This window comes from Lissotriton vulgaris, chromosome 11, assembly GCF_964263255.1.
Source record: "Lissotriton vulgaris chromosome 11, aLisVul1.2, whole genome shotgun sequence".
NCBI lineage: Eukaryota > Metazoa > Chordata > Amphibia > Caudata > Salamandridae > Lissotriton > Lissotriton vulgaris.
In genome coordinates this window covers 351,415,484-351,442,561 of record NC_141699.1, presented here as the reverse complement: position 1 = coordinate 351,442,561, position 27,078 = coordinate 351,415,484, and the positions used below count along the sequence as shown (strand labels likewise).

The 27,078-nt window shown below is 43.7% G+C and overlaps 1 protein-coding gene across 1 annotated transcript in view; it reads right to left on the bottom strand.

Moving 5' to 3' along the window:
- Positions 1 to 8,182: 8,182 nt before the first annotated feature.
- Positions 8,183 to 27,078, bottom strand: part of LOC147679757 (transmembrane protein 17B-like) — a 340,261-nt gene continuing 321,365 nt past the window's right edge. Inside the window, exons 4-5 of the mRNA XM_086942473.1 lie at positions 20,238 to 20,351; positions 8,183 to 8,731 (exon numbers count right to left, since the gene is read on the bottom strand). Coding sequence (XP_086798599.1) covers positions 8,423 to 8,731; positions 20,238 to 20,351 — 423 coding nt within the window. The 3' untranslated portion in view covers positions 8,183 to 8,422. The remainder of the gene's footprint in view (positions 8,732 to 20,237; positions 20,352 to 27,078) is intronic.

Below are 27,078 nucleotides of genomic sequence, written 5' to 3'. Positions count from 1 at the left end.
GAATCTCTATAAATAACTGCTATGCCTCCTCCCCTCCTTTGGGACCTGTCTAAAATATAGCATGCAAAACCCGATGGACAGCCTCAGTTGTTGCCCCAGAGCTGTTGTCCGTCCAGGTTTCTGTAATAAAAGCAAGATCTAGTTGCTGGAAATAGTACCTCAATCAAGTCAGAAGCACTGGACGGGCACTGATAAAGTTGAATTATTCTGTGTTTGGTTCATGTTCCACAGCAAACATAGGAAGTGACATTTTGGTTCAATTTAGGACTCTGCAATGAAGAGTGATGCTGAAGGTCAAAAAAGGTCAACAATGTGCGGGCCCCAAGCCCTTTTTGCAAATAATAGTGTTTCGGAAGCTAGAATCATGTGCTAGCCCATTTTCTTGTGGAGGCTCGAGCCTAAGAAGTACCATGAGAAGACTTAGTGAATCACTCGCCTGAACCTTCACTCAATCAATCAATCAAGGACATTTATAGAGCGCACTACCTACCCGTAGGGTCTCGAGGCGCTTGGGGGGGGGGGGGGGGGGGGGGGTGCCGCTACTGCTCGAACAGCCAGGTCTTGAGCTTCTTCCTGAAGGAGAGGTGGTCTTGGGTCAGGCGCAGGTCGGCCGGTAGGGAGTTCCAGGTCTTGGCAGCCAGGTAGGAGAAGGACCTTCCTCCTGTGGTGGCTCTGCGGATGTGTGGGACGGCGGCGAGGGCGTGGCTGGCGGATCGGAGGTGGCGTTTGGGAGCTTAGAAGTTGATTCGGTTGTTGAGGTAGCTCGGGCCTTGGTCGTGGAGAGCTTTGTGTGCGTGGGTAAGGAGGCGGAAGGTGATTCTCTTGTTGACCGGGAGCCAGTGCAGGTCTCTTAGGTGTCCGGAGATGTGGCTGTGTCGTGGGATGTCGAGGATGAGTCTGGCTGAGGCGTTCTGGATGCGCTGGAGTCTCTTCTGGATCTTGGCGGTGGTTCCGGCGTAGAGTGCGTTGCCATAGTCCAGTCGGCTGGTGACGAGGGCCTGGGTGACGGTCTTCCTGGTCTCTGTGGGGATCCACCAGAAGATCTTCCGAAGCATGCGCAGGATGTTGAAGCACGACGAGGAGACGGCGTTGACTTGCCTGGTCATGGAGAGGGAGGAGTCCAGGATGAAACCCAGGTTGCGTGCGTGGTCCGTTGGTTTGGGTGCGGTGCCCAGGGCGGGGGGCCACCAGGTGTCGTCCCAGGCGGAGGGTGAGGAGCCCAGGATGAGGACCTCCGTCTTATCTGTGTTCAGCTTCAGGCGGCTCGTCGTCATCCACTCGGCTACTTCTCTCATCCCTTCGTGCAGGTTGGCTCTGGCGGCGGCGGGGTCGTTGGTCAGGGAGAGGATCAGCTGGGTGTCGTCGGCGTAGGAGATTATGTTGAGGTTGTGTTGGCGTGCGATGGCCGCGAGGGGGCTCATGTAGATGTTGAAGAGAGTCGGGCTCAGTGAGGATCCTTGAGGGACGCCGCAGATGACTTTGGTGGCCTCTGACTTGTACGGTGGTAGGCGGACTCTTTGTGTTCTTCCGTCGAGAAAGGATACGATCCATTCCAGCGCCTTCTCCTGGATTCCGACGTTGCTGAGGCGCTGCACTAGGGTGCGGTGGCAGACCGTGTCGAAAGCCGCGGAGAGGTCACCAATGAAATAGAATACATGTAATTCTTGAGGGAGTACACCAAGGTTGAGCGCTTGTGGCTTCTAAACGGTGTGTAAAGCCATGCAAACTGTGGGGAGATTGGATCCATAGGCCTCAGGAGCAAAACCCCCACCTTGGAAGGGTTCAACCATAGACTCTTGCCATTTTCCAGACATGTATGTGCAGAAGCCAATCCATAACCATGTAACTGCCTCTGGGTGTTTAAGATGAAGCGGAGTGCCATCAGCATCTACCAGAACACAAATATTACAACTCCAGGGCCATCAGGGCTACTCAGGGGTCAAAGACGGGAAGGAATTAAGCACATTCCCAGTGACATCGCATAAAGCCAGTCGTGGTCAAAGACTTGTAGGTAGGAACCCGATTCCAGCTTATCCGCCCTTTCCTCATTTGAAAAGGGCGGATAATGCAGGACGTGATTTGTATTCAATGTCTCATAAATAATCAACCGCTATTTTATGTAAATAATTTTTTTAAAATGTATTTGGTTGCATTTCTTCTACATGACAGTCCGACATAGAAACAGAGCACCCCACATAAACACGACACCGTTCAGATATGCTGTGTTACCAGCTGAACTCACAACCCTTGCAAGATAAGAAGACACCACAAACACCTTAGCAATAGATACCTCACATACATACAACAAACATATATATGATTTTGACGTCCACCCCATTTCTAGCATGAGTAACCACAAACTACCTCTGGGAAACAAAAAGCACACACCCATCATGTTTCTGTGTACTACTTCAGGCACTTTGTGACATTATACAAATATTCAGCCAACCTTTAATGATAAGAATGGCACTCACACCAGCAGCACTGACTACTAAGAGGGCGTCTGCATCATGAAAACAAAACGCACACTTTTAATAACTAGAACCTGTGTAGCAACTTCCAGTAGCTTACTCAATGGATACATCGAAACTAAAAAGAACGGGCCACCCCTTCATGATCTTTCACTCTGAACAAATATAGACACATTTTAAATCTTATCTTAGATCCTACCAGCATGAGTAAAAAACACTGTTCATATGACACCGAGCATGAAATTGGCACAAACACAAACTGAATACCCACTAACCTCAGGGTTCCCCAAGAACAATGATGTCTCCTAACACTAGAATGGCACAAACACGGACTTACGAACTTTAGTGTCCCAAATAAACAACTAGGACGAATCACATCTGAAAGCACCCAGCCACAAACTGGAATAGACTGTACCTGTTCACCAACAAGCCTGCCTATACCGAACCTTATAGAACTTCGCAGTCTCCCCAAAAACGTTGTGGCCTATTGTCTTCCTGGAGTAAAGGAAACTATGTTGCATATGGACCTCCTAGAATAATCTGCGCCCCCCCTTTCAGGATCATAGACAAGCTAAATAAAACCTTCAAATAAAGAAAATCAATAACATCTCTCCATTCCAGCCAATAGCATATAATTCCCACGGAAAGATAAGTGAAGCCATCATCCTGAAACAAACAATATTCTTCAAAATGTATTGTGTCTAAGCCACTTAAAGTCCTCAGCTACACAACACCAGGTCATCTCTCTAGTTACGTACTGCCTTGCCTTGTCAATTGCTCATGAATCAACAACCCTCACCACACTCTCCTTTGCACCAACACGGCCCACTTTGCACAAGTACCTGCTCAGTGCCTCTTAATCTGTCCTAAGTCTCACTTCATGTCTTTAAGTCAGCATATCCCCTATCATTTGCACCAAACCATTCTCTCCTAAAGGAATTACCAACAAATCCGGGTACCCTCTTCCTTTCTGTATCTCTGACAAAGTAGGTAGAAACTGCTTCCACTGCACCTCCAATTTTCCCACCCTTTTCCTGAAATAGTTCCATGTCAAACCATAATATCCATCTAAATACCTTTCTCTGCTTGCTTTAATGCTCACTTAAAAAAACTATTTTCACATGTCTTGACCTTTATTATCTCTGATGCCAATATGCAATCTGCAATAATTAACCACCACAGGGGCAGCCCTAACCACCTGAACCAGGGGCAATCGGTATTTGCTCCAAACAAAGGTTCACAGTGTACACAGAGTTATCATAGAACAAACATATTTAAATCATAAATGCTTAAGTCAAACAACCCTACACACCTAATAGTGTAAAGAAAGAAGATAATAGAAAGCACAGCCCATAAGAAGCACATTTTGTTAAGAAAAAAAAGATATAAACAGTTCTTTATTTAGTAAAAAAGTAGTATTGTGAGGCTCAGACAAGTAAGCTGGTACATATAACAATTAATAGACATTCACAGCCAGACAGGAGGTGTACAAAAAGAGGTTACATAAAAGTTGGAGTTCCAAAGAGATATACAGGGACTACAACACACAGTTGCGTTGATGACGTTTCGACCTTTGTCATAAGTACACGGTCATCTTCAGGGCAAATAAATAACCTAAAAGGAGACGCTTCACCCAGGACATGTTACAAGTGATTAACTCCCAACAGTTGCTGAGGTTGAGAAGTGACAGAAGTCGAGTAGCATAGTGCGCCCTATGTAATCTTTCACCAAAGCACCAATGCCAACAACTTTAGAAAAATTTCTAGAAAATCAATACTTCTTCTTTCACTAATCCACTTTTCCAGCCATTGCTCTGTGTACCATAGGCTGCGCCAATGTAACACAAAACCACGTGCACCTGCTCCATCTGTATCTCCTGTTTGCCTTTAATGTCAATGTCAATCAAATCCTCTGATGTGGCAAGCCTGCCTCTGCCATGGCAAACACTAGCAATCTACAAAATGTTATGCTTGTGTGCACCACTTTGGATGCATATTTCAGGTGTCCCCAAAGAACTTGTGTCTTCCCCACATCTCTCTTCATAGCCCTCAAAGCTTTATAAGTCAAACATATGATTGTCTACACTGGATCTTGAAGCAAATGTGCCTGTATCTTCTCAGAATAAACCACTACACTCAAAAATGCCAACCATGAATAGGTCCTTCTTTCTTTTCTGCTGACAATGACGCACAAAACTCCTAAAAACACTCTTACATCACTGTGCATCATTCATTTCTATGTCCTACACCAAAACAGTCATCCCCGTAGGGAGTCAACTGCCCTGATCCCACTGCCACTGTAAAAAGGAACTGAACGTGTATTACATACAAGGCATTTGACAACCCATTATAAATACTTTGTCAATAAATACAAGTTTCCTAACTGATTACCTAACAATTAAACTTCCTCTGGATGCACTGCAAAGGGAGAAAAGCTGATTTGCACTTTGATATCTGAGCTTCTCAGCATCACTATCCCGATGGGATCATCCACACTAGCGAAGCGAACTGAACTGTCCTCCTCAGAGAAGAAATCGTTAACCGATCGCCCTTCGGGACACAACAAGTAATCCATCAAACATAATTTGTCTTCACTCTTCATTGGTACCCCCCCAATGGTGACATAATGAGTTTGTCCCACAGCCAGAGGCCAAACAGGACTATCAATCTTCTGTTCTGTAATTTCTTCCCTCCCAGTGATCCCAGGTACTTGCAGTATTACAGCTCCTGACATCAGATTCCCAGTCCACCACGCCATCCTAGCTCCATGGTAACCAGATCTATACCGACCCTAAATCCTTTACTCTAACCCCTGCAGCACTCTAGCTGTGTAAAAAAACAACCAATATGCTACGACCTCCAATGTACCTGCCACGTGAGCCCTTTCTTACACTTCCCTGATACATCTTGCCTCTTCCCTGCTGACTTTCTATTACCACTAGATTGCATAATACACTGTGTGATCAGACATTTCACAACAGACGTGGCCCTGCTCAAGTATCCCATAATTAAATGATGAAGATGACCCCCCTGGCTAAAACTGCCTTCTTACCAACTTCCTCCCCCTCAAAGTTGGATGAGCAAACCCAAAAGTGTTGATACTGTACCAAGAGGTCGCTAGCTGTATGCGCTGTAGGTTCATCCATGTTAATCACAGATCCATATATACGTCCCCCCAGATCTGTTCGGCATCCTTTCACATTCTCATACAGAACTTCTCCTCACACCTTACCCTTACCATAACTCCAAGACTCACCCGCGCCTTGCTAGTAGCATTGATGCATCGATAGAATGCATAGGACCATTTCTGGTTTACGTTAGGATTTATTACATTTGTAATAAAGTCTAGTATAAACAAGGAATGTGAAGTCAGTTGCCAAAAGTAGTTTGTACCTGGCCTCTTTGCCAACTCGTGTTAATCCGTCTTCTATCCCTATTTTACCGGTACCTTTTTATGTGACAGCTGAAACACATCAACTTAAACACAATATCAACTAACTCCCTTTTTACATTTTTTCCTTCATTTTCCATTATCTAATGTGCCTCTAACAGCTTAGTAAAGTCCATATACAGTCATGTCTTCATTTTCCCCAATTCTCTTCCAGACTCTTCAGCCAGTTCCTGCTTTATATTCCACTTCTACCATCATTTGTGTTCTACTCTGCTTTCTCTCCTCAGCTTTTTAGTGTCCACTTGTTCTTGACACTCTCGATTAGCTGTCTAGTGTTTCCATACTCACTTGTTTTTTTTTCTGACCGACCAACCCCTTCCTTGCCCAGAATCAACTCATTCTCTTCTTTTCCTGTCACCTCCCTTGCATCTTCCCCATTTCCACTTCCATCTTCACCCTTTCCATGGCTACCACCAACCCTGTCACTGATTGTACATTGTCAGAAGAAGTAGCCTTCTTTCTATTCTTGCAATTCCACCTTAAGAGTCGAACCATGGAAGTCTCCACCATAATCATCTATCTAACTTATCGTGCCACCACAAATTCTCACGAGTGTTATACCATCAAACTAGTTAGCAACACCTCTTTAACTCCACCAACTAATTAACGTGAATCATAAAAGAAACCCAGTTTTCTTCCAATTATATAATATTGTAACTACCATGCCCTTATATTGTTTTAGCAACGCTCATTTCAAATAAAATGTGTGAATTTCATACAGAATATGATCTGTGTCCCTCTTTAATACGCAAGTTAATACTCTAATGCAAATGGAATGGAATGTAATATTTGATTAATTCCCATGTAATATATTCTCATAATTAATTATACATAAAAAAATGCAATTCTTGCAATGATTTTATTCAATTAATAACTTTGTAGTCCCTAATATAACGAGGTTTCTACACGTGTGAATGTATAAATTAAGTGTATAGAAAATTAAACAATTTTTAATATGAGATTTCATAATGTACACATTTTTCGATTTTAGCATATTTTTATGTGTTTATGTTATATCTATATATGTGCCATTATATTAAATTAAGAGAATCTTATGTAAAGTCCTGCCAAATTGTAATGGTCAATGTACGAAAAATGTCATTGTATACATTATAATTATATTTTCTGTCTTTACATTTAACAGCTTCGAAAAACCAGGTTATATAGGAGCGAAACGTGTTGTCTGGAGTGCAATTGTAAGAAGACCATACATCACTAGAGTAAAGAAGATGTGTGCCTCTTTATTGTAATTCTTTCTTTTTTGAGTCTTAAACTACTATAAAATGTCACGGTGCGTTCTCTGTAGGGTAACAGGTGTTAGCCCTTTGTCTTTAGTGTTGGGTCAGTAGGTATCCTTTGTTACCTGCATGCTGGAGTAATTCTCATCCAAGATGGCCACCACAGGAGTTTTAAGATGACAGGCTGCTTTCTTTTTCTGTGGTGGCTTGGATGGGGATTTTTCCAACATCCTTGTGGGGCGGGGCAGTTCCTGTGGCCACCGTTCCAATGGCGTGCGCCCACCACATCCCTCTCGTGTTACTGCTGGTCTCCCTGCAGGAACACCAGTACTTCCTTAATCAACTGTGGCCTAGAAGCAAGAAGCGAGGTGAAGGAAGATGACTGGAAAACAAACAAGAGGGTGACACTCCAACTTCTCAAGACCTTCTCAACTTCATAAATGCAAATACAATATAAACTCTGCCCTGTATCAGCGCACCCACTTCATTTCAACGCCTCTCTCAGAATGGTGGTGTCTGAGTAGGGAGACAAATGCTTTTTCTGGGCTTTGGGGGAAGTATGCCGCAGTGGCATCATCGCGGCATCATGGGCAGCAAATAAGACTCTGCAGGAATCTTGTCATAGGCAGTTGCACAGCACAGAGTCTGGCCATCAGCATCCATGACATTGACTCCTTTGCGAATCAACACTACAAAATGTACACTCTCCCACCACCTGCTTAATCTGCAGTGGTGGCCCTACACACCCTTTTTTAGTGGGTCTCAGATTGTCTTTCTAGCTTCTTTGCCTGTCTGATCCTAATTCCCAGAGACTGTGGTGCTCTATCTCAGAAGTTCTATAATATTTTGTATTGAGATATTTTCCTAGGTTTCTTAAAGCAAGTGAAAAAATGCTCCTTTGTGTAAACTGTCTCTAAATATCTTACAATTTACAGTTTATGTTTCACAATCAGATTAAAGGGCTGACCAACTAATATTGCAATTTATCAAAATTTGTAAATCTTTTTTAAATCCTTTATTAACACTCCCATGACTCCGCCGATGTGCAAGTAGTAATGCAGTGTTCCACAATGCACACTGTAAATACATTTCATCAATTGATTGAAAAATTTAAAAATCTTACAGTCCCTTGCTGAGTGTAGTAAATATCCATAGAGAATATTGCAAAATATAGTTGAGTGTAATTATTGCGTCATTCCACAATGGCTTCTATGGGATAAACAATGCTTTTCACAACATAGCTAAAAGCATTGGCTTTGCCTCTCAGTGAACATAAGCAGTTCTTCTCCACTCTCCAAGGAGATGATGGTCTCCAGGACTCAAGGCTTCCATGCTGGAGACATTTCCATGATCGTCCATGTGCCGCAGTTGGAACTGCATGGCCAGGTGTTTGGTCATCGTTTTCAGTGTGAAGAACGCAGTAACCAGCTCTGAGGCGAGAAACACCAAGTAAACGACGTGAACGGCTATCTCCAGGGGCAAGAGTAGGATTTCTTGGTCGGTCAGGAGGAAGAGGATGATAGGCAGCTGTAGCAGAAAAGACAGGAGCAGGAACCCAGCTAGTTCTGGTACCTAGAATACACAAGCAACAGGTTAGGTCGGCGGAAGGAGTTGGACACCAGTCTGGTTCAGTGGTCTTTCCGTATCTCTTTGGATGGTCCGTTTGTAGGTTTCAGAGGTAAGGGTCAATGCATACATGTTGGTGTCATCATAGCATCCATGATGAAACCCAAATATTTTATCGCACTTTAGCACATCCAATATTCTAGAACAGCACAAAGAGGCCATTCCCAAAGGAAGCTTGGAAATCCTGCCTCATCCTACTTCAATATTATTCATGCAGCATGAATTCGAGAGATGTAAGCCTACTAGGGACATTTGACCTTCATTATTGCATTTAAAGTGTAGCAATAGTGTTTAAATATGTGTCAATGTAAATAAAGAGCATGCTGCAGCCAACGGGATCTTTGTCTCCTCTTTCTGATACCCACAGCTGCCATTCTCACAAATGAATCTATTCCCATGGGCAGCTTCCATTTTGCGAATCTAGACAGATTACCCTCTACCATCATTAGCCTTTTAATGGTTTAATACATTTCACTGAAATTGTAGAGATTTGGGATGCCCCTTTGACCTTGCCATCCACAAGGAATTGCAATGTTGACATGGGGAGACGTAAAGTCATATGCACTTACAATACTATAATACAAATGCAAATGCTTGCAATTTGGGACTTTGGAAAAACACAGAGGGTGCCAATTTCAGAAGCACAGGCTTTGCAAATAAAAAAATCCAGCGCACATCTGGCCCTCAATCCTTCATATGTCTCTCTCTGATTGCATTATAACTTGGCTATGGAGCACCAGTCGCCATGAACATGTCAAGCTCTGTATCTTTTTCGATGGACCACTCCTAAGCTGCTATATGCTGCTCCTCTACCAGTGCTGCCTGACCCCAAGATGGCCACCGGACTCTGAGCATACACACTCCAGAAACTGGAGCCTGCAGTGAGTGATGGCACCCTGCGTTTTAACCCTGGACATGTCAACCCTCCAGTCCCGACCTATATTGCTTGGCACACCGCAGCACCTTCCGGAACATACCCACCCCAGGTGGTGGCTGAGAACCCCCTGGAGCTGTACAGCGCCGTGGTGGAGTTGCAGGACAACAACGACAACGACCCCGCCTTCCTGGATGGGGACATGCGACTGGACATCAGCGAGTCCGTGGCCCCCACGGCGCGCTTCCCGCTCGAGAGCGCACAGACCCTGATGTGGGGGTCAACTCTGTGCAGACCTACAGGCTGAGCCCCAACGGGTACTTCACCCTCAGCGTCCATATGGGGTAGAGGGCACCAAGTAGCCAAGTAACTGAGAGCAACCTGTCCTGCCAAGGACTCTCCTGGACTCCTTTACTTTTTCTTTTGTCCTGGCCGCCATTTTGCTGCTGCTCTCTGCCGCTTTTCTCTGGACCCTGACCCGCCATCTTGCCCATTCCCTCGTCCTTTAACCCTCTTCCCTCGTTATCCCCTTGACGATCCTCAAATGTTTTTTCCCCTTTCTGATTTGCCTTTTTCTCATACCGTATATCCCTCCCACCCACCCTTGGTGCTGTGACTGCCTCCCCCCTCCGACCCCACTTAATGGAACTCTGCTTTTCTGTATATAGAGATAACTCTAATCACTAGTATATGCAGTAGACCTTTGTACTCTCTACCATTCCTATGTGACTCTTAGAGTTTATCCATTCGTATCCCTTCCCTATGTATATAGAGATAACTCTAATCACTAGTATATGCAGTAGCCCTTTGTACTCTCTACCATTCCTATGTGACTCTTAGAGTATATCCATTTGTATCCCTTCCGTATGTATATAAAGATAACTCTAATCACTAGTATATGCAGTAGACCTTTTACTCTCTACCATTCCTATGTGACTCTTAGAGTATATCCATTCATAGCCCTTCCCTATGTATATAGAGATAACTCCACTAGTCTCTTCTTTGTGCGACTTTACATCTTGTACATCTGCAACTTTTTCTGTTTATATCTTTTATGTAAGGCATGTAATCCTTAGTCCTTATGTTTTGCAACTGGTTCTTATGTAAAGCGCTCTGACACCTTCGGGTAAAGTTCTCACTATATAAAATCGCATTAAATAAAATAAATATATATAAGCATATGACTTCAATGTCTATGAACATATGATATACCACTTATAGCCATAACAGCATGCTTTAAAACACACTGCAGGTACATGCAATCCTGGGAATTTACACATCTCTAAGTGTGCAACCAAAATGCTAATGTGATAAGGACCTGATGTGGATTTTGGCTGGTGAAATCTAGATGTGTCAATGCTGATTATTTTCTTTCTTCACAAGGCCCCAAATTTAGAATTCACATCGCCTCAAATTTTAAATGTACTAAATTGGTTCTGACTTATAATCTGGGCCACTGGAAATAGATGATTTGTGGTTGCTGTGCTTTCCACATTACCATGAACTCATCATACTTGCTGAATATTCCACCCTCTGCTGCACAATTTGAAGACAAAAAAACATTTTGCGTATAGTTTAAATGTAATAAAAGTTACTGAAAATAGTTTGCCACACATGGTGCAGTACAGTGCCAAGCACTTCTAAAGTGTGAATGGCCACCTTTCAGTTGTTCATTGATTTATTCAGGTATTAAAATGGTACTAATGTGACTTTGTCTGCTGCATGAAATAAATCCTCATATACTTAGATGTCTTTGAAACAGGATGGATCTATTCATTAATTATTTGCCATAAGAATGTTTACTTCACTATTCTTGCAAATTTATGTACAGAAAACATCCAAACATTTTAGTTATCTTTTTTATGAATATGCAATATATAATACTGTTCTGTAGAGTCATTCGTTAATGGAAATAGGCACTTCTAGAGGCCCATAGTGTTGCCACAGACTTGGGGCCAGATGTACAAAGCAGTTTCCGGTCGCAAACAGCCCGATATTGCAAATCTTGGCATTTGTGACGGGAAAAATGCTTTTTACAAAATGCAAAGTGTGATTTGGTAACTTGGCACCGATTCACATTTTTCATTTGCGATTTGGTATTTGGAATGGGCATGTTTAGGGCGTACCTTCCAAACACTGAATCATTATCGTATTACTGGTTTGCTACGGAGATATTGTCGCAAAACTGTAATACTTTACCACCAGTTTAAAACTGGTAGTAGCCAATGTCCCCTCTAATTTTTTTCCTCTGTGTGCGGCAGTGTAAGGTCTCTATGTGCTGCAGTCAAGGCTATGTGCGCCAGGAACGCAACCCCGCTGGTGGCGCCCATTTCGAAAATGTTTGTTGGCACCCCCCAATAACCAATTCCAACACGGATTCCCTTACTACCACCTTTAACAGTGCCCCTCAAGTCTCCATTACAACCTCTCTGAGATGCGTTTAGTTCGTTTTATAGTGCCACTTATACCAGTGTAGGGTGTCTGAGCACTTTACATTGCACACACCTTAAACAGAGACAATCAATCATAGGTAAGTAAATCAGTGAATAAGAAATGTTACATAAGAAAAAGGACTGCAAGGTGTTTGAGTGACATTATCCTTACTGGTAGGCAGTAAGAGTGTTTGGCCTGGAGAAGCACAAACTCTGCATTTAAATTGTAACACCATGTTTTGGGGTTCTCTTCAATAAGAATTGCTTTGTAGCCAAATGGACCCTTTTTGCAACATTAGGATAATGAATTGTTGGGGGAAAAATCATAACATCTAATATTTACCTTGCAGTATGCATGAAGGTATTTGATGACAGTTAGTAGTTTACTGTTCTATATTAGGATTTTAACTTATAAAGTGCAAGTAACAAAATGACCTCCCTCTCTGAGAAAAGTAGTAACCCGCTAACCTATTTTCATTCTATGCATTTTGTTATCTGCATGGGACACATTCTTTGAAGCAGGGTTATTAACCCTCTGCCTTACCTTAAAACTTCCACTAGAGAAAACTCTGATCTCTCTCCAGGTAGAACATCAATCACCAGAGTTATCTTGACATATTTATAATTGCCTGAAAAATGCTGGGAGACAAAACGTTGCAGCAAGTGCTTTTAAAACAATAATATACCTGAAAACACGGCACCTGACTCAAAGTCAGTACCTGGTGCAGTGACACCACTCGCGCTACCCTAGAGCCGGTCCCGTAGGCACACCCTATTTATAAAAGAAATGCAGCAAGTCTACAAGCGGAACGTGTGCTTTCAGGTGATTCTGAAAGTGCATGTCTTATAGACTTGCTGCATTTCTTTTGTTAATACAGCCCAGCACATATCTCCCCCAATCTATTAACAAATGAAATGCAGCAAGTCTACAAACACGGCGTGTTCTTTCAGAATCACCTGAGAGCACATGTTCTGCTAGAAGACTTGCTGCCTTTCCTTTGTTAATAGAGCGCGCATGCGAGGCAGATTGTGTGCCTTTGTGAAAGTATTCATGTTAAGTGCAGCGCATGGCAGGCGCTGCGATTAACATGTATACATTCTAAAAGCTACACAATCTGCCCCACAGCCGCGCCCCTTTAAACAAAAGAAATGCAGCAAGAGCTGGAGCCACTTGCTGATTAACTTGCCTTCTTCTTGTGTTCTCTCAATGGGTGGTCTCTACCTCCGTCTACCGCAGAAGGAAACAACTGTTTTTTGCACCACTTTTGTGTTTTCAAAGCAGCAGCGTGAACGGTCCTTACAAAGGTGCCGTGTGTACACTTCACACATGACACTGCATGCTTGGGGTCACAAAGGTGCGCATGCGTACCTCACAGGGAACAGTGGTGGTAAACCATTTGCAAAGAGGAAGCGGTCTCCAAGGGACCCTTTCCCCTTTGAGAATGTAAATAATAATATGTATTAAGAACAGGCAGGGGTCCCACAGACCCCTGCCTACTCATAAAAATTGAAACTTCAAGGTTTATTTTTTTTCTTCTTTTTGAACACATCCTGTTTTCCTTTAAGTAAAAGGGCTAAATTTAAAAGAAAAAAAAAGATTGCTTTATTAAAAAGCACTCACAGACATGGTGGTCTCAGCAGGCCACTATCCCTGTGATAGCTGTGATTCTGAATGGGTCGCAAACTGTGACCATCCTGATTATTATTCATGAGGTAGGTTAATTTGCGACCCACATGGAATCCCTAAATGAAACTCAATGAGTTTCATACATTAGGAATACCAATTTCCTAATTGCAATTTGAAGAGAATCGCAATTAGGAAATCGGTATTCCTAATGTTTTTACATCTGGCCCTAAAACCCTTACCTGAAGACTAATTCTGAAACATAACTAGTGAATTCAGAATAAAGAGGATCATTGTTGGACATGGCCATTCTTAGGCGGATGTCCCTAAAACCTTTTGCTTTTTGTCCTCCTGGTTTTTGCCAACCCTCTTTTCATGAACTTAGGACTCTGGGCACTTTCCCAGTGTGCTGCAGGGGCATAGTGCGTTAGCCCTTCCTACACATGCCAGGATAGGGTTCTTACTTGATTGCTTTAGGTGTCGTACCAGTGAGTATAATATAAAAATGTACCCCACATACCCAGGGCCGGTGTGGTTCCGTGGTTCCGAATTGGGTTTGATAGTTCTGAAACCCGATTTATAAAGATCGTCGGAAATGGACGATTTTGGTGTGAGCGGACCGCAAATGGCGAGTGTAACGTGTCTGAGTGTTTTCGTATGAATTGATATAGGAGAACACTCTGTATTTGAGGATTTAGTCTGAACCGTCGGGTTCCATTTTGTATGTGGCAGCCATCTTGTGTGGTTGCCCTAACATAGGCCCGATGACTGTGGCCGAACGAGTCCTTGACACGTACGCCTTAGCTGACTCCTGGTTGACCTAGCCGAACTGACTCCTTGCCTGGGGCGAATCCCGCTGAGCCAGTTCCTTGTTCAGCAGCTGGCCTGATAGAGATCAAAGGGCAGGACGTGCCCTGAGTTTATGATACACTGTTCCCACTCCCCTATCTCCTTTCCATCTGTTTCTGACTTTCCTTTACGACATGTTCATCGATCTGGGTTGAAGGTTTTATGATAGGTTTGTCCGGCCTGATCGAACAGGAAACCAAGCATGTGTGCGATCGTTTTGGTGGGCTGGACAATGGAAAGTGGGATTATCTATGATTGTCGTCATTCGTTACTTTTTGAAATGCTACTTGTTCATTGGTCAGTTTGTATGCACCCAATGTAAATTGTGATGTTGCCAGAGGCGTAATTTTCGGCATAAAAGACCGAGTTTCGTTCATTGAGGTGGTGCAGTCTCTGTCGAACTACCCGTGTGTAGTTCGTAGACCTCTGTCCCTGGTTGCAACCAATAAACTTTGGTCTTTGACATCATCAAGAAGTATCCAGTGTCTCTGTTACCCAAGACAGGGGAATCCGGGGTCTTTGGGTGTTGCCCTGACACCGCTGGGTTATTGTAATAGTATTGGTTCCGAAAAACCCAGTACCTCACCGGTACAGCACTGGCGAGTAGTAGAAAGCAGCATTGATTGGCTGCTCACTGGAATAGCCTGTCAAACATGTCTCATGCTCAGGTTGGTCTTTCTCAGTCATTAGTCAACACTGAGGGACCCTTTCACTACCACCAGAGTGGCCCTAGGGTAAGTCCTGAAGGGGGAAATTGGGGTAGGTGAGTAGCCGGGTAGGGACACCACTGTGTTCATTGCCGGAGTTGGGATGAACCTCCATGTGTGTTTTCCCTACCTAGGGGTTCGGCTCTCCCCTTGGGACACCTCCCGGGTGTGGCTGAATCTCTTGTTCTGTCCTTAGGGTCTGGGGCACTTTCCACTGTAAATGTAGTGTGAAAGAGGTGCTGGCCTGAGGTTTCTAAGCATAGGTCAGCTCTGCCATTGCAAGTTTGTCTTTGCACACTCGCACCTATGGTGGTTGTAAACCGGTGTCCAGCCTGACCATTGTAGGCCGGTGTGCGCACTTGCACCTATGATGTTTAAAACCTGTGGCCCGCCTGCCAATGCCGGCAAGTCCATGCACTTGCATCAAAGATGTGCTTGAACATATGTCCAGCCTGCCATTACAGGCAGGTCAGGTCTGCTCACTGGCACCAATGATGTGCTTGAACATGGGTCCAGCCGGCCATTGCAGGCCAGTGTGCGTATTTGCACCTATGGTGTTTCTAAATATGTGTCCAGTCTGCCATTGTGGGTTTGTATGTCCGCAATAGCATGTCTACTCAGGCTGGCCTTTTCTAAATTGCTAGCCATCTCGAGAGGACCTTTCACTAACACCACTGCACCCCAAGGGTATGTCTTAAGGGGTGAAGCAAGCGGTTGGTAAAATGCAAGGCAGATCTACATGTGTGTTTCCTGCCCAGGTAGTGAGGAATAACCATGGGTTTTTCACTACATATGAGGTTTGCTCTTCCAGTAGGCTATCATGGAATAATTGTTGAAATTACTTTAGGCTGCAGTAGTGTATTGCAGTGGAGCAGCCTCACAATGTTTCTGTCATTGGAAATCACAATTGCAAACCCTTTCCAGTGCTAGAGGTGATTTTGTCATGACTAGTGTAGAAATGCCACTTGTAGAAAGTGGGCTCTAAAACCCATTGTGTGCCCTTTTACTTGGCTCCAGTTCACACTGCAGGCTGGAGGAGCTGGGCATTCCCCAGTGACAGCTATAAAACATTGGATATGCAACTGGAACGAAAGACCTCTAACATTTGTGGATCAGGGTTGATAGATTGAAAGAAGAGGTTTTGACACTTGGCCTCTGGAGCCAGATCATGGCCCCACTAAAAAGTAAGATCTGCATTCCACAGCCTCATGGCAGACAGGACTGAGATTTATGGGAGACACTTTGAACCACCCACACTTCAAATGCACACTACAGTATAACTACGGGCGCCATACTTCAGCAGGGCAGAGATACACTGGTGGGGACATGGGACTGGAGAACCTGGAACTGTATGAAGCACACTGCCAGAGGAATCTGGTGTGCACAAGGAGGATTACTGCCATTGAAAGGGAGTTCTTCCTGAAAAGTGGCAGGCCTGAGCTGACTATTGGCTGCTGTGTGGCACCCTGAAGTGTGCTCTCCAAGGGCTTATTGGCTTACCCCCTGTTCTTTCAGAGGTGTCTGGGCCATCAAAAATCTCCTTCAAGGGACCCCCACCATCTACTTGTGGTGACATCTGGAGAGCAGTGCCCTCTTAAATGCCCTCATCGTCTGCTGGAGCCTAACTGGCAGCACGGCATGAGCGTGGAACTAAGAATTGTGCCTGTAGACCGAATAGTCCCCAAAGCCCTCATCTAAGGCATGTGACCCCCGCATCATGGTGACCTCGGCATACGTAAGCGGTAAAGCATAAAGTTGATAATGAGCGGATTCACCAGTTGTGAGATCTAGTGTGGCCCACTTTGTTGAATGTGCTGCTTCTCATGCAAAACGCCGACAGCATGGTCATTGCATGGGGTGTCCAATTCACAGGTTGCGACCCTTAGAGGTGGGCGTAACTGTGGTAGTGGTTCATTCTACCTCATGAGGCATTGCTAAACTTATGCCTGTGTGTGTGACCGGTATTGCGGGGTGCGACCAATGTCAATGCACACCAGTCGTTGCGCCTCCTTTCCAGGGAGGTGCGGAATTTACAACTCTTCATTGTGTGACAGGAATGGTCTGGTGCAACCTAAATCAACGTGGACCATATCAACGATTGCCTTGGTGAGACTCTGATCGAAGTGTACCTGATGGGGTGCCTCCTTCTTCCGAGAGGCCTCCCTGCTTCATTCTCCATTCAATTGTTCTCTTTATGGCCCTCAGAACGGCAGGCCAACTGCCCTCTCTTCACCTGCCCCCCACAACCTTGTGTTGCCAGGTAGCATTGCAAGTCTTGGGCCTGGGCGATGCGAGTGATTGACTGGGCTGGAGGAATGCTTCCGAGAACAATCAGCTGCAGGTCAAGAGACTGCGTGACACCCCTGTACTTCGCAGAACTGGGCTGGTGCAGGAAGGCACTTGTGGAACCCTTTTGAGTGACCAACTATTGCCCCCAGCCCGCTTCTGCTCCACATCCTATCGGTGAACTTCCCAAGGGGTGGCCAACCCCAGTTTGATGGCTGCCTCCTAATTAGTCCTGCTACCTACCCCCACCTGCTTCACCGGGACACTGACTAAGTGTGAATTTGGCTGCGTGCAGCCTATTGTCCAAGGGGAGGACATATTATCTCCAATCTGTGGGTGTAGGATAGTCGGGTGAGTTGGAGGGTGGGCGAGGCTTGGGCCACGGGGTCTGTAGTGTGTTCTCAATGGACCTGCTGGGTATCTGCTGCAAGGCATTAAGGTGCTGAGTGCGTATGTGTGCGAGCGCGTTCTGTACAGACCTGCCAGATATCCGTTGCACAACGTATCGGTGTGGTGTGAGTGTGTGTGTTGGAGTGACATTCTACAGAATGCCTGTGATTCACGATAATGGCCCGCGGTGTTGCCTTACACGTTGATTTCTTGCTGGAAGAGCACTACCTTTGAGATTGGCTTTATTTGCGCACCTTTGGCCCACAGTGCTGCTAAAAAGTGTTACAGTTCTTTGTATGTACATATTTCTGATATTGATCTTACACAGGGTGCTCCCACTAACTGTGTGTTATCGAATTTTAAGAATTGCTAGGGTGGGCCTGGGGTTAACAATGTGCTGCACCGCATAAAGGGTCAGGATGGTTGAAATAGCATCTGTCCCAAGTGTCCATATTATTGGTGTTGTTTCAACACAGTTGGACCTAGTAATATTTCCAAGTGTGATTTATGCACCAAAATACATGATGTTCCTGTTGTGTTGATTGTGTGTGTTGAATACAAATGTTATTTACATACATCACTTGTGAAGTCTCTTTTGTTACACTCAGCATATTTATCATGAGTAAGTGCTGTGCCAATGCTTTACACATTGCGTCAGTGATAAGCCTGACTGCTCAGTGCCAAGCTATACATGGGTGAGCATAGGTTATATAGTGTGTGTAATCACCCGCCCCTGGCAGGAGTGGTAGGTTCTGCCTGGTGGGGGGCATCGCCTCATTCAACCAGAAAGTGCCAGTTCCATCAATCATGTTTTATCATATTAAAGGGCCGATTACAATGTCGTCAGGAAAGCATTCCCACCGAATCTGGTTAGGAATGCTTTCTGAATGGTTCATATTCAGGGAGTCCTACTAACTGATTACGATGGTTACGGACTCGGTTCGGTTGGATTTCCATTGACTTCAATGGGAGCCTGTGTTCCGTACGAGAACACAGTTTCCCATTAAAAAAAGGGTGCGTGGGGAAAACCTTGCACCCTGTGGCTGGCACCCCATGGTGCCTTCCACACTGTGCATGTTTGGAAAGGGGGCTCCTTTGGGTTTCTCCACAGGCCAATCTGGAGGCCTATGGGTGAAAGGGAGCCTGCTATGGGGCACCAAAATGCGATTTCAATAACCGTTTCATCTTGGCCAAACCGAGTTTGAACAGCCGTCCAAATCGGCCATCGTACTCTCTCGTTAGGAAACTGTCTCCATTGGGCTGAACGTTTCAGCTCTGAATAACTCGGGATGCCTGAATCCCATTCGGAACCGATTCAGACAGCCCAGACGGCTTCCTTGCATCGTAATTGGTTGTCTGGAAAGGTGACCGATTCGGTCCGGAACATAGGTCCTGAATCAGATTCGCAGTATCCGAATCCCGTTCGGAGGCTTTCCTGACAACATCCTAATCGACCCCTAAGTGTGCAAAAGCAGTGTTATTTTCTACTCAACATAGAAATTTTTACATTAACTATTTTACTCAGGGAGTAAAAAAACGGTGTAAATAAAATTGTGTATTTGAGCTTCCATACAAGACAACTTCATTATTTGTTGTTGAATAACATCTTCTATTGGATTTTGTGAATGTGTATACTTTTCTGTCTTAAGAAAAATTGAAAGTGATCTACTTTGTGTCACTGTGTTTTAAAATATCAAAGTACTGAAATAACACAGCCACAGAATGTGCTGCATTTTGCTGCACGTTTTGTCTTTTTACTGCATAATTCAAGTGGACCTGTTTATAAATGATTGGCTTCAGCTCACCAGATAAAACCATCAGGGTTTTCCGCCAGCCCCATTGAGACACTGATCCACACATTTCTAACCCGGACTCTGCAAGTTCTGTGCAGGAGGAGGGTTAGCACTGGTGATGGCTGAGGTTACCCAGATCAGTTTCTTTTTGCATTGCAGGCAGGTATTTACCATTCTCTTTAGCCTTTTATAAAACCACGACCACAAGCCACAGGCTCCAAAGAAACCACCTGGGTTGGATAAGATACTCGTACATGGACCTCGAAAACTTGAGAGTTCTGCCCCTACAGGTGGTAACAAATGGAGTTTCTGAGAAGTTAAATCTCTTATTTCACTGGCAAATTATTTGAGATTTCATTTTTCAGTGGTGGTATAGACTTTAAACTTAATATTGACTGCTTTAAAAAATAAAAAAAACGTTATGCTCCGTTTCAATCCCAATGAGTTTCAGTGAAATTAATACCTTGGATAAATTTGAATTTGAACCCTCAACTCACCTTTTCTTGTAAGTTTCCAATGTATCCGAGGTAGAGTCGCAGGCCCTCCACCACGGTGATCATCATGACTGCCGTAACGAGAAGAAACTGATAGTGGTAGGGCAAAAATTCATACTAGAAAGAGGAAAGAAGGGCATTGTTTTGAGAAATAAAATATCTTCAAGTCAATGAGAACATTTGATAAGGCGAATCCGAAATGTAGCTATGCCACAGCACCAGTCTATACATATCTTTAGATTACATGTCTTGCAACAAGCCGCTATATTAATGTCCTAGTTCATGTGTGGTATTTGAGTCCTTTATCACCTCTTTTGTTCTCAGAGTCAGCATGTCTCTCTGTCCATAGATAATCTTTTTCGTTCTTAGAGGCAACATGTCTTGGTATCTAGAGAGAGGGAGTAATATGGAAGCCCAATGTGAAACTAAAGGCAAAGGTTTCAGGCATGTGCTCATCTTCACAAGTGGAAATTCAGAAGACCAACGTTCATGATGTTGACGTCTCTGTTTTTATGGGTTTTATTTTAACCAATTGGCATTTGTTCACTCGTTGATAGACAGGACACAGAGGAGTAACTTAGTAAATGTTTACCCATAGTTATTGTAAAGTTGCCCACTGTTTTCTAAATATCGAGCTTTTACATTGGCCTACAGAAATATCGACTACAACCATATTGTCAAAATAAGTATGTTTGGCAAATATAGATTGATTATTCTTAGCACTACATCAACATACCTTAACAATGTACATATGTTCAAGGTACATAGAGAAGGAGTTAATAGTAACTCTATATTAACCTACATAGTGGTAGCTGATATTCTGCAGTCAATAGCTTTTGAAGGTGAATATTTCTGATTTTGATATTCTGACATGTAATGCAGCCTAGTTGCCAGCAGACTACAAGTGACTCTTGTGCTGTATTCTTTTGTGCCCATTCTCCCATACTGGTGGGATGTCCAGCTGCAGGCTGGGAGCTAAAGCACATTTGCAAAGTATGGGTGTTTTTCTTCATTAAAAAACAGAAGTTCAGGAACAGAACAGCCATCTCCTCCCAGACCCAATAAACTCCCATAACCTTCCCTCCAGAGCCCAAGTTAAACTCTCCCTCTGTACCACAAATCAGCGGCAACACATAGGCATGGGGTGGTGTAAGTAGACGGAAACATGGAACTACGAATTATCAGCACAGAGGCCGCTTCTATACCCTTAGATGGTCAAAATCTGATTTCTTTGTAGAAGATCCATTGATACTATCCACAGGGATCAATTCTGAGGTGTCTCACAGGATTTCAGTCTTGGTCCCTTCATTCTTTTTTATCTGCATAGATCATATCTAATTAAACTTGTTAAGATTATTTATTCTTGATTGGTAATTCTCTAGATTGCAGCGGAGATGGTTCAATATCCCAGCCAAATCATTCATCCCCCATATCAATGTATGATTCTTAGGACGTCTGAACGTGCAGCAGATCACCTTCCATGTGACATCAATTAATGGCACCACCTCCAGTGTATCTGGGTGTAGGAGGTGTACTCTAATGGATCCATCAATCATTGGCTCCTCTTTCTTTGTATCATCCCTGATATGTCTCAATGCCAGTAGTTCACTCTTCATATTTGCTCATTCATTGGCTCCTCTAAGTTTCCAGCCTTCTTCTAGTCAATCTGGAATACTTCACAAATTCATTGTAACCCATATTATGAAAATCTAAGAGGGCTATGTAAGGAATCCAGGACACCATGTACTTGTAGGTTAGTTTATTGTCACCTGCTAAGAGAGCCTTCTCCAGCTCCCAGTCAGGGATTAATTGCCAACTTACACCAATATCGAGAACCCCCAACTCCCTACTCCTGCTGCCAAGATTGACCATATCACACTTCTCACCCCTTAACACGTATACAAGATAATTACCAGAACATGATGAATAACAGAAGGAAATCAAATGCCCATATTATAAATTTCATGGTGCATTATGTTTCAGAAGTACTCACATCCCAGAGCTCTCCGTGTTGCTCACCCCTCATTAGCACGTCAAAAAAAGGTTTTCGTACTACTCATTTTTTTATTTGCTGATTCAACTCGGTGAATAAAAATAAAAAACGCTTGCATTATTTTGTATGTGCAAATGACATGGCCACCACATGTTCGTACCTTTTTTGTTGTTGTGGACATGCTGCATAGCCTTTGGGATGCTGTACTGCATGGCTAAAACCGTAGGAAAAGACAATAGTTCCCAAAGGCGCTACTATTGGCTTTGCTAAGAGAGCAGTCATCAGAAATCACTAGGCATGAAGGACTCTGGATGTTGACATCCCATGCCTGAGCCTAAGCTTTCCCCCTCCTCCTCCTGGTTAGCATCAAAAGCAGAAAGTATTTCAGGGAGGGAGGAGGAGGCAATGCCATGATTACATTCTCACTATGAAAACAAGCATTTGTAATTAAATAAGGCATGCGTTTGGGAGAGTTTGAGCTATTGGCATTGTAAATGATAATGTAATTTATCTATGTCTTTGCCTTTGGGACCTTATAAGTGTTTAGCTATGCAGCATATTATCCATAACTTCTACACACACCCACAGATCGGGAGGCACACTGCAGACGAAGTTTTGCTTAACACCCTGGAGTGGTTTTCTCTCCTTGCAATGCTGACAACTTCTTTCTGCCTGTTCTAATGCATGTTTGTATTAGCTGTTTTTGTTTGTTTATGGGGGGGATATACACAGACACCAGATTCCGAGGGCAGACTGCACTTATGGCAATGGCACACATTAGAAACTGTGTGAATGGAGTCTGAAATCTGTAAAAACAATATATATAGAAGTGCTGAGGCCAGAGCTCGAGAATGAAAAACTGAGGTAATAGGTTTTGTGTAGGAGGAAGAAATAAACAAGTGAGAAAGACAGATTGGGTTAGTATGAGAGGAGAGCAATAAAATAGAAATAATGATACCCACAGGAAGGAAAAAGGGTGACAGAGAAAGAGATACAAGAGGGAGAGAGAGAGAGAGAGAGAGAGAGAGAACAAGAAATTGGGTGTGTGTATGTGCTTGAGAAAGAGCAAGAGGTGGTGCTGCGCTGGTGCTGTGGTGGTGCTCGGGTGATGCTGAGGGATGCTCAGGTGGTGCGGCTCAGGTGTTGCTGAGTGACATTGATTGGTGCTGAAGTGGTGCTGCGCTGATGCTGAGGTGGTGCTGCAGTTGTGCTTAGTTGGTGCTGAGATTGTGTTGCACTGGTGCTGAGGTGGTGCTGTGCTGATGCTGCGGTGGTGCTCAGGAGGTGCTAGGTGCTAAAGTGCTGTGCTCTTGCTAAGTAATGGTGAGGTGGTGATGAGTGTTGCTTAAGTGGTGCTCTACTGATGCTGAGGTAATGCTAAGTTGGTGCTGAGGTGGTGTTGCACTGATGCACTGGTACTGAGGTGGTGCTGTGCTGGTGCTCAGTGATGTTGAATTGGTGCTCAGGTAGAGATGCACTGGTGCTAAGTGATGCTGAGGTGGTGCTTCCTGTTAAAGGCAGGGGAAACCCAATAAACCCTTGTAGGCTTGGGCACAGAGTAGTTTAGGTCAAAAGGGTGCTACAAGGGACTTATTTGAAGCAGATTTGCATTCATTGGTGAGTCGTAACTATATAACGCACTCTTGTGTATCCGTAGGATAACCGGTTTGCATCAACTATAACAAATATTATTGTGGAAGGAAAAATGAACAAATAGAGCAAAGATCGTATTGCGTGTTCAAAAACTATTCTTTATAATGCAACAAAAGTAGGGAGACAGATACAAATGAAATAAAGCAAAAAAGTCATGAACAGAGATAAATTGAATTTTTCACTGCAGTTCATAACTAAAAGACATCAACTCCAAAAGTTTGAAGACACAACCAAAATTAATTAATAAAAAAGGGTTGTGAATTGGTAGCAGAGTAGCGTGATAGGAGATGATGGAGTGTCGACGTTTCGGTCTAGGTAGCAGTCGTCAGATAGACCATCATCAGGACGGTGTTTTTCTATGCAGAAAAAACTCCCTATGTAAAATAATACAACATAATCAATAATTGGTTTAAAAATTAGAAATACATTAAATGCATGCTCTATATGTCAAAATAAAACTCTTATTACTCAATGGCCACTCCTTCCTAGTGACCAATGAGAGACAGTTTCTACCATCAACATGAGGCAATATAGTTCCAAATCGTGAAATTATATGAAGTTTACATGATAAAATTCGATAAAACAGTAATGTATACTGATTGATTGTTAAAAAAGGAACAACTTCTCATTAAGGAAACTTCACAGTGATTTCGATTGAATTAAAAAAAGGAAAAGAGGAAATATTTACAAACATTGTAAAGTTATCACACAGTTGGAATAACAAATCCAAATACATTTATAAACATTGGTGCATGCCTACAAACATTAATCTAAGGAAGTTGGTTTAGTTTGTCACCTTGAATCTTCCAATAGGTCTCAAAATAGCATGGAAACAGCAGGACCACTGGGGAAACTGAACACAGCAAAAGCGTGTGCCAAAGAAGCCTCAACTAGAGAGAAGGAGGTGGAGTCTTATTAAGGGTCAGGGTAAAACAACTTTACACTGAGTTCATTTTTCCTTCCACAATAATATTTGTTATAGTTGATGCAAACCGGTTATCCTACGGATACACAAGAGTGCGTTATATAGTTACGACTCACCAATGAATGCAAATCTGCTTCAAAGAGGTGGTGCTTCCAACCCCTGAACATGTGTACAAGCCATTGATTAAATTACTTTGTAAAGAGCTCATAAACGTGCCCCTTTGGACGAGGATGTGCCTCTGAGCCTGGGTGAGGCACCTCAGCTCAGATGGCCACTCCAGCACAATCTTTCTGGGACAAAACAGAAATGATGCTGCACCCCTTATGCATGACCTGCGACAAGCACTGCAGTGGCACCAGACGTGGGCAAGGATGTTAACATGCACAGAACACTCAAAGCATCTGAATGCACAGCCTACAAATATGAACTGGTTAACCGGGGGCCATTCTCTCCAGCTCAACAAAGGCAGCACTAGGCATTCGTAATCTTGCTTGAGTTAAATTTAGACTATTGACTCCAGAGATTAAACAGGTTGGTGGTTGTGAAAAACTAGAGTAGCTGCTATTCAATATGGCTAAAAGTTATCGGTGTAACATGGAGTCAAGTGTTCTAAAGTTAAAAGTAGAGTGTAGTTTTATGAAGTGGCGTGGAATGGATTGGCATAGAGTGGAGTGGTGTTGCATAGAGTGGTGTTGTGCAGAGTGGCGTGGTGTAGAGTGGCATGGCATAAACTGGAGTGCAGTTGCGTGGAGTGGCGATGTGTAGAGTGGAGTAATGTTGCAAAGAGTGGGGTGGCATTGTGTGGAGTGGCATTGCGTTGCATAGAGTTGCATAGAGCTGAGCGGCATGGAGTGGTGTGCAGTTGTGTGGAGTGGTACTGCATAGAGTAGAGTGGGGTGCAATTGTATGGAGTGGCGTGGCATAGAGTGGAGTGCAGTTGTGTGGAGCAGCATTGCATAAAGCAGAGTGGTATTGCGTAGAGCGGAGTGGCATTGCATGGAACGGAGTGACCTTGTGTGGAGCCGAGTGGAATTGTGTGGAGTGGCATTGCCTAGAGTGTAGTATAGTGACATGGCGAAGAGTGGAGTGCAGTTGTGTGGAGTGGCATGTTGTGGTATAAGGCGGAGTTACATTGTATAGAGCAGAGTGGTGTTGCATACAGCGTGTGCATTGGTGGCGGTTTCTACACAATATTAATGATAATATTGCACCAAAATCTCTAAGCTGAATGTCCAATATTCTATATAATCTCCACTGGATATATGGTCTCTAAAGTCTGTTATGCAAAAAAATTTGTACACATGGAAAAGACGTCATTTGACCAAGATCACACCGTTTTATAGAGTTGAGAAGAGGCGACCAGAAACCATGAAGTGGAGACAAGAATTTGCAGTCCAGATATTTGTCAACCCCAGCATTCAATAGTGCCAGTGGCCAACTCCTAAGAAAAATGTTTTTCCCCTGCAATTTTTTAATAAGAAATTAGGGAATTTTTATTTTACCAAGTGCCGAAAATTGGAAAACATTGTTTAAGTGCCACTACATAATTGTTTCCCCAACACACCCGAGAAATCTAAACTCAACAGAACAATTAGCAAAATGAAGAGCTACCAATTTGCTTCAAACAACAGGCACCACTTGTTGCCCCACTTGTACGCAAACAGTAGTTAGGAAAGGGAAAGAGACATGCCCATAAAAGTTTATGAAATATTTAGCACCGCCAAATCTTAAACTAACAGGTGCTATCAGCAGGTTGTTATGCAACACAACAAACACCACTGCATACAGCCAGACATGAAAGAAATTGAAGAAGGTTGCCTCCTTTAATCATGGTTACACATGTAATACCGAAAATGCATAACCCTCGGTGTAGGATAAGCGTGGAGGATCTATGCAAGGTTCTGGTTAATACAATGTTGCCCCCCCACCCCCCACCACCACCTGCAAAATAAACCAGTGGCCTCAGTGATGCTATTCACCATTGGCAAGACACTGGGTAGCATGGTCCAGCCAGAGTGTTTTGGACAATTGTATCAAGGGGCAGTAGATTAGTGACATTCCATTCCAGTTGCCATGCAGCAGTTTCAAGAACTTTTTTATTAAAGCTTCTTGTTGCTCAACAGAGTGTCATTTCTGATACTTATCTCTGCATGCATTTTATTGCTTGGTTTTATTCACTAGAAAGCGTCACTCTAAGCGTAACACATTTGGTCTGTGAATGTCGCTCGAAAGTAAACTGAAACCATGGACATGTCACACATCTGCAATCTGAA